General features: G+C 41.2%; 1 protein-coding gene across 11 annotated transcripts in view; it reads left to right on the top strand.

Moving 5' to 3' along the window:
* Positions 1–12820, top strand: part of DIP2B (disco interacting protein 2 homolog B) — a 265307-nt gene that overhangs the window by 207668 nt on the left and 44819 nt on the right. For all 11 annotated transcript variants that reach the window (XM_063610477.1, XM_055294834.2, XM_063610474.1 and 8 more), the window contains 7 exons: positions 20–113; positions 612–731; positions 1826–1940; positions 3096–3235; positions 3834–3970; positions 8553–8633; positions 10941–11068. In XM_063610477.1, the coding sequence (XP_063466547.1) occupies positions 20–113; positions 612–731; positions 1826–1940; positions 3096–3235; positions 3834–3970; positions 8553–8633; positions 10941–11068 (815 nt within the window). The remainder of the gene's footprint in view (positions 1–19; positions 114–611; positions 732–1825; positions 1941–3095; positions 3236–3833; positions 3971–8552; positions 8634–10940; positions 11069–12820) is intronic.

Here is a 12820-nt window from a genome sequence, read left to right as displayed (position 1 = left end):
TTTCTTCTTTGTTTTTCAGAATGTAATGAATAAGATGCACACAATTAGCGTACCCTACTCTGTTATGAAAACCTGTCCTCTCTCTTGGGTCCAAAGAGTACATGCTCACAAAGGTAGTCACCCGCAGAATCTGAACTTTAATTATGTGACTGTTTGAATTAAGATTTCAGGGATTTCAGAGATTTTCAAATTGCCCTTGTTAGAAACATTTCTATGCCCCATCCCTTAACAAATTGTAGAGTTTAGTTACTACACAATTAGGTACCTTGCCTGTTCATCTCACTGATGTCCTCTCTTAAGCATTGAGATGAATTTTTTCCAAATGCGAGCCTTGAATTAGATTTGAGTGTCTTGGTATTCACAATTTCCTTGGCTGGGATACTGTGACCTGCCGAGAGGGTCTCAGTGAACAAACAATTGTAGGTCCAGTCAGTTGTCTAAATGTGATAATTTCTGCCTCTGAGCTATTGGCACAATCTCTTTGAGACCGTTTTTATTTTCTCCAAGCAATATCATGATTCCCCAAATAAGTAAAAATGTCTTCATTATGGTATATTACATATGTCCCAAATTTATTGTGTATGTTAACTTCATCCCTTTTGAATTTATAGCCAAGGTAGCTTTAGTGAAATGTCGGGACTTGCACTGGGCTATGATGGCACATCGGGACCAAAGAGACGTGAGCTTGAGTTCCCTCCGAATGTTAATTGTGACGGATGGAGCTAACCCCTGTGAGTATTTCTGCATTGTGGATCTGGGAATATCCTGTGTTTTGATAGATTAGGGTTTTTTGCCCTGTACTAAGATATAATTCACATACTGAAAAACTCACTCATTTAAGGTGTGTAATTCAGTGGTTTTGGTATATTCACGAGTTGTGCAACCATCATTACAATCTAAGTTTAGAACATTTTCATCACCCAAAAAGGAACCACATACCCATTATCAGTCACTCCCCATTTTTCCCCCGCCCCAGCCCTAGACGACTGCTAATCTATTGCCTGTCTCCCTAGATTTGCCTATTCTGAACATTTCTTATAAATGCAGTCATACAGTATGGGGTCTTTGTGATGGGCTTCTTTTTCTTAGCATGTTTTCAACGTTCATCCATGTTGTAGTATCTGTCAGTACTTCTGCATTCCTTGTTACTACCAAGAAATCGTCCATCGTATAGTTATACCACACTGTATTTACTCATTCGTCTTTTGATGGGTCTATAAGCTTTTAAAGTCATTCTTTTTTGCTCATTCACGTATAACCGCTTTCTATCATGTAACTGGGCATTCCTGTGTTACCTGCTTTTCCCCACAAGCCCCCAAATCCTGGTCCTTCACACAGTAGAATCAGGTAGAGCACTACGCTGTTTGTCATAAATGGACTTTTGTTAGTAGTCACATTGATCATCATAGTTTAAAACACAGACATGGGCTTGACCTTAATATCATATAGAAGGTGGAGCTAAGCCAATATTAAACTGCACTGGCTATGACAGTTCCTCAGGAAGAGTTGCTGAATTATAAGCTGGCTGTGTATTGCCTGTAGTGTTATCTCTGATACTGATTTGTCAGTTTCATAGGAGCAGCCTTATTCCAAGGTGTAACTTTAAATAGTGTTAGTGACCTTTTATGGGCTGGATTAGCATTAATTTTTCCTTGAAATATATCAAACCATCTCACAGGGACAGTAAGATATTTGTGTGGAATTAACAATATACAATATGAGTTCTCATGAGAAATAAGTATGTCAGCTTTCTATTCTTTACCATTTTCCTGCAGTAATGAAAATCACAATTTCAGCTTCAGGTTGATCTGTTCCAACTCCTTAGGGTCCGTGTCATCCTGTGATGCCTTCCTGAGTCTGTTCCAAAGCCATGGACTGAAGCCTGAGGCCATCTGTCCGTGCGCCACGTCTGCTGAAGCCATGACTGTAGCAATCCGCAGGTACTGTTCAGGATGTCAGATGCTCTTGATGTATGTTACAACTTGGATGAAATGTGCAGTGTTTACCAGGTGATGACAAAGGGGTGTTAACTAATTTTCTAAGTAGTTTCAAACATCTCATTTTTCCCGCTCTTGCTAAAAGTGTATGCAGTAAACTGAAAAATTTAATTGATATCATTTCGTATTTGTGAATTAGCTCTTTTTCTGTGCCATTTTGCTCTTTGGAATCCATAGCACAGTAGATTAGAAATAGACTGTTCTTGATTGTAGCTTGAGTATGGATAGTGTATCTATAGTATATTCAAGAGCATTATGTATGTATGTATCAGTGAATGTGTTTGTGTGTGTATATAGATATAGTTTTTTTTTTTTTTTTTTTTAAGATAGGATCTCTCTTTGTCACCCAGTGGCATGATTATGGCTCACTGCAGCCTCAACCTCCTGGGCTCAAACAGTCCTCCCGCCTCAACTTCCTGAGTAGCTAGGACTACAGGCGTGTACCACCACACCTGGCTAATTTTTAAATTTTTTTGTAGAGATAGGTTCTTGTTATGTTGCCCAGGCTGGTCTCAAATTATTGGCTTTGAGCAGTCCACCTTCCTTGGCATCCCAAAGTGCTGGGATTGCAAGCATGAGCCACCAAGCCGGGCCCAGTATGCAATACTTGATGATGATAATAAATGACCATGTTGCTGGTTTATGTGTTTACTACACTACATTTTTTTTAAATTTAATTTTTTAGAGATGGGGTCTTGCTCTGTTATCCAAGCTGGAGCACAGTGACACGATCATAGCTCATTGTAGCCTCAACCTCCCAGGCCCAGATGGTTCTCCCACCTTAGCCTCCCAAGTAGCTGGGACTACAGGCGTGTGCCATCATACCCAGCTAATTTTTGTATTTTTTGTAGAGATGGGGTCCCACTGTGTTGCCCAGGCTGGTCTTGAACTTCTGGCCTCAAGCAATCCTCCTGCCACAGCAGTTGCTGGGATCACAGGTGTGAGACACCACACCCAGCTCTAATTCGGCATATTTTTGGGAGAGAAAATGGAGAAATTTTTTGGGATTGTAGCCAGAGGAAATTTGTCTTCCTATGTATTCGTATTTTTCCCTTGATGTTATTTCATTCACCAAACTTGATGGGTTCTTCTTTTCAGGCCTGGAGTTCCAGGAGCCCCTTTGCCAGGAAGAGCCATTCTCTCAATGAATGGATTGAGCTATGGGGTAATACGGGTCAATACTGAAGATAAAAATTCAGCACTGACGGTCCAGGATGTGGGGCATGTAATGCCTGGTGGTGAGTAGCGAGGAGCACCATTTGGTTTTTCATAAAGATTTGTCCTCAGAGATAATAGAGCCTGATAAAATACAGAATCCCAAACCAGGAACCCTTAATTCAGTACTTAACTCATTTAATTTCTCAGAGCCTCTCTAATAGTTAAGTCATTATAATTATGCTGACCTTCCAGCAGTATTGTATGACTTACCAGTTGTGAATGCTTCAGGTCTATTTCTTTACCTAGAAGGCCAAATACTGAGGGATGTTAAAGTTACCTGGTTTTCACTGTAATTGCCAAGCCATTGGGACTGGCAGAAAATTAGAGCATACTGCTTCCATGAGTGTTTGAGTTTGACCTGCCTGAGGGTAACACCTCATTCATCTAACCTGTTTATTTGGGCTTTGCATTCATCTTTAATATGTCACTGTCTCTACAAGCTTTACATTTCAAATATACCTATGTAGTTTCAGGTTTATGTTTAGCATTCCTGTTTGGTATTTTTACTTAATGCCACTCAGTAAAGGCAGGACTTCCTTGGGTTCACAGGATGAAGCTGTTATTTTACAAAGGCTTTCTAGAATCTTTGTCCTTTAACCTGTATTTTCTGTACGTTAGGGATGATGTGCATTGTGAAACCAGATGGACCTCCCCAGCTCTGCAAAACAGATGAAATTGGAGAAATCTGTGTTAGCTCCAGAACTGGAGGCATGATGTACTTTGGGCTTGCTGGTGTGACAAAAAATACATTTGAGGTACATGATATTAACATTTCACAGGGAAAATGTTTGGTGAAGTCAGGATGTTACGAGGGTAGATCCGCTGGTTGATGGGACATACATAACATGTGGTTGAGAGTGTGTACTCTGGAGCTAGACTTGCCTAAATTCAAATTCTGACTCTGCCAGTCACTAGCTGACCTTGGGTGAGTTGGTTAACCTCTCTGTGCCCCAATTTCCTTATCTTTAAAATGTGAGTAGTAATTGTACCTATGTCATAGGATTGTTGTGAGCACTAATTGAGTTAATGTTTTATAAAGTGCTTAGAAAGAGCATCTGGCACATAGGAAGTGCTGTTGTGTATCTGTTAGATTTTTATTTTTATTTATTTATTTATTATTTTTTTTGAGACAGAGTCTCGCTCTGTCGCCCAGGCTGGAGTGCAGTGGTGCAATCTTGGCTCACTGCAAGCCCCGCCTCCCGGGTTCACACCATTCTCCTGCCTCAGCCTCTCCGAGTAGCTGGGACTACAGGCGCCCGCCACCACGCCTGGCTAATTTTTTTGTATTTTTAGTAGAGACAGAGTTTCAACGTGGTCTCAATCTCCTGACCTCGTGATCCGCCCGCCTCGGCCTCCCAAAGTGCTGGGATTACAAGCGTGAGCCACCGCACCTGGCCCTGTTAGATTTTTAAAAAGGGTAAGATGAGCTGGGCATGGTAGCTCATGCCTGTAATCCCAACACCTTTGGAGGTTGAGGCGGAAGGATTGCTGAGGCCAGGAGTTTGAGACCGGCCTAGGCAATGTAGCAAGATCCCATCTCTACCAAAAAAAATTGAAAAAGTTAGCCAGGCATGGTGGTGCATGGCTGTGGTCCCAGCTACTCGAAAGGCTGAGGCAGGAAGATCCCTTGAGCCCAGGAGTTCAAGGCTGCAGTGAGCTATGATCGTGCCACTGCATTCCAGCCTAGGGGACAGAGCAAGACCCTGTCTCAGACACACACACACACACACACAAACACACACACACACACGAACGACAAAACCAAAAAAGAAAGGGTAAGAGGCCTCACAAAAATTCACTCTGGTGAATTTGCCATGGTTTGAGCTTTGTAAATTCAAATTTAATTTCAAGAGTAAACTCCAATTATGCTCAGTTACTAATTAAAAATGAAGACTGTCCTTTCACAGGAGTCAGGTTGCTCATATTATTCAGTCTTTCAGTCAGACAAATATTTTTTGAGTACCTTTTATGTGTCTGGCAATGTTCCAGATGCTTGGGGTGCATCAGAAAACAAAATAAAACTCCTTGTGGAGCTCATGTTCTTGTGGGGCCAGCATATTCTAGCTAGACTCGCACATGGTTTTCCTGCAGGCACTTCTGCATGCGAAGCCAGGTTGTAATGGAAACTGCCTAGTGAACCTGGAAGTCAGAACAGGGGCGGTTAATTGTCTACATTTAATAATTGGAATTAACCTGTCTCAGGATACATTTTAGGGACCAGAGAAATTCAGGTGGCAGCCACATCCCTCTTCACACAAGACAGAGCTTATATGAGCACTCCCATTTTTCAGTTCTTTGAGCTTCTTTTTCTATAATCTAGACTAGTGATTCCCAGGATGGAAGGTCACAGGCATCTACTGTCCCATTTGAAAATCAGTGCATGTGATTACATACTAACAGATGTAACTTCAAAGAAAGTATCATCTCTGTGATACCATATCTATGCCCTCCATGATGTGGTGCCTGAAAAGGGCTAAGAGCTCCGGGGCTGAGCCTTATCTTTGTGTTTACCCAACCTAAAATGGTTTATATCACTTACTAAATGTCTTTCTCATCACTATTACTACTATGCTCTTGCCCAGCTTTCAAAAGCTGTGTGCAATTCACCATGCCAGGAGTGGGCATTCATAAGCTCTTCAAGCATGTGTTTACTGCCAGTCTCTTGGTTTACTTTCCTAGGTGATTGATTTACCTCCCTTGAGTGTATATACATTTAACAAATTTAAATCTCACCCTATTTATCTCTGTTACCCAGGCTGGAATACAGTGGCTCAATCATAGCTCACTGCAGCCTTCAACTCCTGGCCTCAGGTGATCCTCTCATCTTGGCCTCCCAAAGTGCAAAGATTACAGGCATGAGCCGTTGCGCCTGTAATTTTTCTTTGTTGACTTTTCCTTACTAAAAACAAGAGCCTCAAGCAGTGTTTGAAGATACTGATAATATTTTATTTCATTACCTTTCCTATGAGGCAGTTCACTAGCCAGAATTCTCAGACTTAATACCAAACTTCTAGGTCCATAGTGTTGAAGAGAATTTGAAATCTGCAGTATAAATTTAGTGATAGTGAAGTAGAATAAAAATTGTACCAGAAAAGGACAAAGCTAGTATCTGGGTTTTCCAAATTAAAGTTCCCAGTATTTTTCTTATTGGCTTCTTACATTTAAATCCTGAGAGAGTTTACCAATGTAGTTAACATTTCACTGGAGAAAAGATCTAGGTTTTAAATTTGTTTTGTGGGTTTTTTTGTTTTTTTTTTAGGTGGGGTCTCGCTCTGTCGCCCAGGTGGAGTGCAGTGGCGCGATCTCGGCTCACTGCAACCTCTGCCTCCCGGTTTCAAGCAATTCTCCTGCCTTAGCCTCCCAAGTAGCTGGGATTACAGGCTCCTGCCACCACGCCTGGCTAGTTTTTTTGTATTTTTAGTAGAGATAGGGTTTCACCGTGTTGGCCAGGCTGGTCTTGAACTCCTGACCTCAGGTGATCCACCCTCCTCGGCCTCCCAAAGTGCTGGGATTACAGGCGTGAGCCACCACACTGGGCCAAGATCTAGTATTGACTAGTCAGAAAATAAAAATGAGGTAATGCTACCAGGGAGAAGAACTTTTGTGACATGTATGTTAACAGAGAGTTGATTTTCCATCACTCCTATGTGCTAGCTATTTGAGGCAAGTGAAACTCACTTCTTCATCTGTAAAATGGAAATACTAATGCTGTTTCTATAGGATTAATTTGAGGATTAACTGTAAAGCAAGTAAACCTGTGCCTGGTACTGATAAGCATTTAGTGTTGTTATAATTATTATTTTATATAAAAAATAAATCTTAAAAATTATCCAGATGAGGCTGGGAGCAGTTGCTCATGCCTGTGATCCTAGCACTTTGAGAGGCTGAGGTGGGTGGATCACCTGAGGTCAAGAGTTCAAGACCGGCCGGGCACGGTGGCTCACACCTGTAATCCCAGCACTTTGGGAGGCCAAGGCAGGCAAATCACGAGGTCAGGAGATCGAGACCATCCTGTGAATGGTGAAACCCCGTCTCTACTAAAAATACAAAAAATTAGCCAGGCATGATGGCGGGCGCCTGTAGTCCTAGCTACTCGGGAGGCTGACACAGGAGAATGGCTTGAACCCGGGAGGCGGAACTTGCAGTGGGCCAAGATTGTGCCACTGCACTCCAGCCTGGGCAACAGAGCAAGACTGTCTCAAAAAAAAAACAAAGAGTTCAAGACCAGCCTGGCCAACATGGTGAAACCTTGTCTACTAAAAATACAAAACTTAGCCAGGTGTGGTGGCGGGCATCTGTAATCCCAGCTACTCAGGAGGCTGAGGCAGGAGAATCACTGGAACCCAGGAGGCAGAGGTTCCAGTGAGTCGAGATTGCACCATTGCACTCCAGCCTGGGCAACAAAGTGAGACTATATCTCATTTAAAGAAAAAAAAAAAAAAGATTTTTTTTTTAATGAATTAACAATGGGATATATTTTTTGGTACCAGATTGGCAAAGTTTGGAAAAATGGATAGCACATAGTGTTAGCCAGGACATGGGCAAAACCAGACATTCTAGTATGGTATTAATGAGTGTAAATGGATACAACAGTTTTATAGGCCAGCCAATTAAAACTGAAAAAACTCATGCCTTTTGTGCAGATGCATAAAAGAATACAGCAGTATTCATTAAAGCACCTTTATAATAGTGAAAAATTATAATGGCCTATCCAGCTGTAATAGAAGACTGGTTACATTCTAAAAGCTACAATTTCCTGAATACTGATTCTGGGTCAGATACCATACTTGTTTCTGCAAATCTTTCTGCATTCCTTAATCTTTACTCCAAGCCTGTGAGAGGCACAGAGTACTCCATTAAATGGCTGCAAAACAGAGGCTCAGAAAAACCCGGGCACTTGCCCAAAGTCTATGTTACTAGTAAGTGGCCGAGCCAGAAGTTAAATTGACACCAATGACTGTGCCGTCCTGTCCCCCACGAAATGGCTAAGTGGGCTAAGTCAACTCTTACTAATTTGGAAGGATACCTGAGATATATTTCGTGGAAAAGCAAGTTGCAAAAAGTATAATATCTGTTTGAAAAAAAAAAAACTCAGTACATTTATTTATATATACATACATATTTTTATATATGTATGTATATATATATATCTTCTTAAAAGTCCAGAGAGATAAACAATAAATTGTAATTATTTCTTATCTCTAAAGGGATGGAATTACTGGATTCACTATTACATTATTTTTTCACTGAGCATGTATTTTAATAAAACTTTTTAAAAATCACATATACTTTCTAAGAAAAAGCAAAGTTTTTCACTTACTTCATTTTGTCTCTTAGGTAATTCCAGTGAATTCTGCAGGCTCTCCTGTTGGGGATGTGCCATTCATCCGATCAGGATTGCTGGGGTTTGTAGGGCCGGTAAGTGATGCTTTCATGTTGATTTTGTTCCATTTGATCCAAATATTTGGACTTTAATTCACAGAGCAGAACAAATTCTGATTAGTCCAAGAGTGTTACAGAACCACTTCACTGATATTTAACGCAGTTCTTGTAAGGACGTCATAAAGTGAGTTAGTGTTTATCATTTCCACTACCCAAGTTCATCTGACTCCTTCAAACTAAGACATTTTTTTTCTTTTTTTCCCCGCTGAGGTCAGAAGACAGGATGAGACTTTTTTTTATTTTAAGAACTCTTTTCACTTATTCTCACTGTCTCCCTCTGATTTGATTAACATGTTGCAATAAGTTTGAAGAGTGCTGGAAAAAGTTATCTTCAGTAGCAAAGACGAACTATAATACGTCGTGTACAGAGCATTTTCATGTTAATGATTGGCACTATGTGATGTGTAATAGTGAATCCTTTGAGTGAAAACAGTTTGGGCTGGCGTGGTGGCTCATGCCTGTAATCCCAGCACTTTGGGAGGCCGAGGTGGGTGGATCACCTGAGGTCAGGAGTTCGAGACCAGCCTGGCCAACATGGCAAAACTCTGTCTCTACTAACAATACAAATATTAGCTGGGTGTGGTCGCATGTACCTGTAATTCCAGCTACTTGGGAGGCTGAGGCAGGAGAATCGCTTGAACCCAGGAGGTGGAGATCACGTCACTGTGCTCCAGCCTGGGCAACAGAGCGAGACTTCATTTCAAAAAAACAAAAAAACAAAACAAAAAAAAACAGTTTGTTATTCAGAACACAGTATTTATAGGTACAAGATTAGAGACAATCAGGACATGAAAAGCCTGTTCTCAAAGAGCTCACAGTGAACTTGATGAGCCAGAAGATGGCAGAGATCTAGGTCATGGAGGGGCTTTGCATGACATCATGGGAAGTAGGATTTTATTTTGTAAGTAATAGTCATTATTCCTAGCTAAGCCCATATCCCTCCATTCATCTCTAATTACCTCCTACCCTCTCTTCTTTTCCACTTAACATCTTCAGTCATATAAGAGATCTAATTTTATTTTATTTCTTCCTTGCCATTTATGGAGGGGCAGGGCGAGTGAGGACATAGATCTAGGAGAATCAACTCTCTACACCTTTGTCTTGACTTTTTCACTTAGCACCAGGAAATTCTCAAAGACTCACCTCCTTTTAGCTTACAGCTCCATGATTGAGGTCCAAAATGGAGCTCCAAGCCTTTCGTCTGCATTCCAAGAAACAGGGAAAGGTGCAGTCCTCTTCTTTAAAGGAAGATTCCCTGAAGCTGCTGTGCAATACTTTCACTTATTGGTCTGAACTAGTCCTACAGCCACACCTAGCTGCAAGGGAGACTGGAATGCAATCTTTATTTTGGTCAACAAAAATTATCCTACTGTGAACGAAATGGAGAAATGGACGTTGAAGGAATGGCAGTGACTGTCTCATTCTCTTACCAACACTGTAGCTTTTCAGCCTTTGTTGGAAATGGCTGCTTTTTTCCTGACATGCGGGTTGAACCAGTAGCTTGTTGAGGATATGGGTTATGTCTTACATGGCCCCGTCACTGTGTAGGGCACAACATTGTGCTCGGTAAATCAGTGAGTGACATTCACGTGGAAATAACTACTAGGCAGGTGAATGTATGTAAATGGACTAAGAAATTTAGAAATTCTGTAATGAATGAGAAAAGTTAATTTGCTGCAAATGAGTCTGGGAAGATTATTTATACAGTGATGCTTTTGGGGATTTGATAGTAGTTCCCTGCTGCTTTGTTTGCTTGTTGGAAAAGAAAGGCACCTACAGCATTCCTTAGACCTTTCTTTATTAGCCTATTTCTAATCTTGCCAGGTGGAAACAGCATTACCCTTACCAACCTGAAACGGTCATTCTCCTATTTAAACTGTTTTAATCTCTTCCTAATTCCAATAGTAAATGAATACATTTTTCTTCCTCTGTATCCTCTGAATAGAAACATAGGCAAACTAACACATAAATCATGGCTGGGAAAATCAGCTATGCTTGGGTGGACTCCTAGTTGCTTTCTTATGAAGTTCCTCCCTAAAATAAATACGAGTAAATTCCCTTCTTAGGTATCCTGTGAGACCTCATTGGCTGTAAGATGCCACTCTTTTCCCAACTGATTTCAGAGATGTCAAGGTGTGAAACGCTTTCTCTAGAATCCATAAAATATGGCAGTTGTGTTTTTAATACTTTTTAAATGAGATTTATTTAAAGGCAGGAAGTTGAAAGATGTCCGTTTTACTATTTAAATCATGGAAATCAAGGTAAATCATCATTACCTTTCAGGGTAGTTTGGTGTTCGTGGTTGGGAAAATGGATGGCTTACTGATGGTTAGTGGTCGAAGACATAATGCTGATGACATTGTTGCTACTGGATTGGCTGTAGAGTCAATAAAGACTGTTTATAGAGGAAGGTGAGTAGTACAAAATTCATATGTTAGCACCTTTTAATGGAATCTAAATAGATCTTCACATGGTGATATCAGTTGTATTTTGTAGGTTCTCTTTCCAAGTGATCAGATTGTTTTTGTTAAGCATTGCATAAGCCTGGCTTTTTTTTTTTTCTTCTTAGCCTGGCTTTTAATATATATTTCACAACATCTGGTGCTTCAGCTGTAACTAAGAGGATTAAGATGCAACTATATCCTCTACTTCAGATTTAAAGTATTACCATTTGTTGAATCCTGAGGACTGAGGAGAATTCTAAAACATTAACTTCCTGCATTTCTTCAGTGCAAAAAGTAATGCCATTCAGACTAATTGATATAGATGCTACTCTGTAGGCATTTACATCTAAGAATTGTTTCTCTTGTTTCTAATTAAATTATACTGTTTTAATGTGGGGATTGACATAGTGCATAATTTCAAATTCCATGGACAAAGTCAATTAGATATCTTTTTTCTTTGCTTATTAATATAAGAAAAGATACTTGCTACATATTTGAGTAGTTGATGTCCTATTCAGCAATTTGCAATCATAGATGTATCTCTTTAAGGCAAACTTAGTGTCCTTTTAGTTTAAGAACTATGAAAAATTAGTGAAACAGTTTCTGAAATGTATAGTTTTTTTGTAGTGGTGTGGCTTCCTATGAGATGTAAAGTCCATGGGGCACTAGATCTGCCTTTGGTCACAGTCATATCCCAGCAATCAGTAGTGCCGGACACCTGGTAGGTGTTGGGTGAATGTGTGTGGAAGGAAGAAAGGAGGGTGTCGGGCAGACATGCCAGCAGACTCCACTCTCCGGTGCCTTCCCATTCTTTCATGCATTCATTCAACAAATATTCACTGGGTGCCAACACTGTGCCGCTGTCCTGGAGGCTCCGGCTGTGGCAGTGAACAAAACAGGCCAAGTCTCTGCCCTTGTGAAGCTCACATGCTTGTCGTGGGAGACAGACAGGAACCACATAAACAGGGCAGTAGATAACATGTGAGACAGTGACAAGTGCTGTGGAGAAAAACACATGGGGGTGGGGGTGGCCTGCCAGTTTCTATGAGGTGTCCTGGGAGTGCCTCGCTAGTAAGGGGACATTTGAGCGGAGACCTCCCTCAGAACCAACTTCATCCTCCCTCCCATGGCCTCTCAGGTCCACTGGGATCTGCCCTGGCCTGGGTCTGACCTCTCTCCCTCCCGGTCTCTGCTTCACCACTTTGCTCCAGGCACACTGGCCTTCTTGCTGTTCCTCAAACCTGCCAAGCTCGTCCCTACCTCAGAACCTTTTCGCTTTCCGTTCCTTCTGCCCGGAAACCTCTTCCTCCAGATCTTCGCGTGGCTCGCGTCCTCACCTCATTCAGGTCTCTGCTCCAATGTCCGCTCCTCAGGGAGGCGCCCCCCAGCCACCCTGCCCGCAGTAATAGGCCACCCTACACACCACTCTACCCCCTGTATATTGCAACATGGCATTATTCTGTATTTATTTGTTTGTTCTGTCTCTAACATATAAGTGCCACAAAGACAAGAACTTTGTCTTATTTACCACTATGTCCCCAACATTCATGACAGTTGTGCTTAATACATATTATTTAAATGAATGAATGCTCATTTTGAGAGTAATGATTATGACATTTTCTTTTCTAAGCTACTCGTTTTGGGTAGCATGGTGGGGTTGTCTCCTCTCTGTAATTCCAGTTAAACAAAGCAAATAGGACTGGTTGTGAAGGGAGTCCT

The sequence above is a fragment of the Symphalangus syndactylus genome, chromosome 10 (genome assembly GCF_028878055.3).
Source record: "Symphalangus syndactylus isolate Jambi chromosome 10, NHGRI_mSymSyn1-v2.1_pri, whole genome shotgun sequence".
Classification (NCBI taxonomy): domain Eukaryota; kingdom Metazoa; phylum Chordata; class Mammalia; order Primates; family Hylobatidae; genus Symphalangus; species Symphalangus syndactylus.
This window is presented reverse-complemented; position numbering and strand designations above follow the sequence as displayed.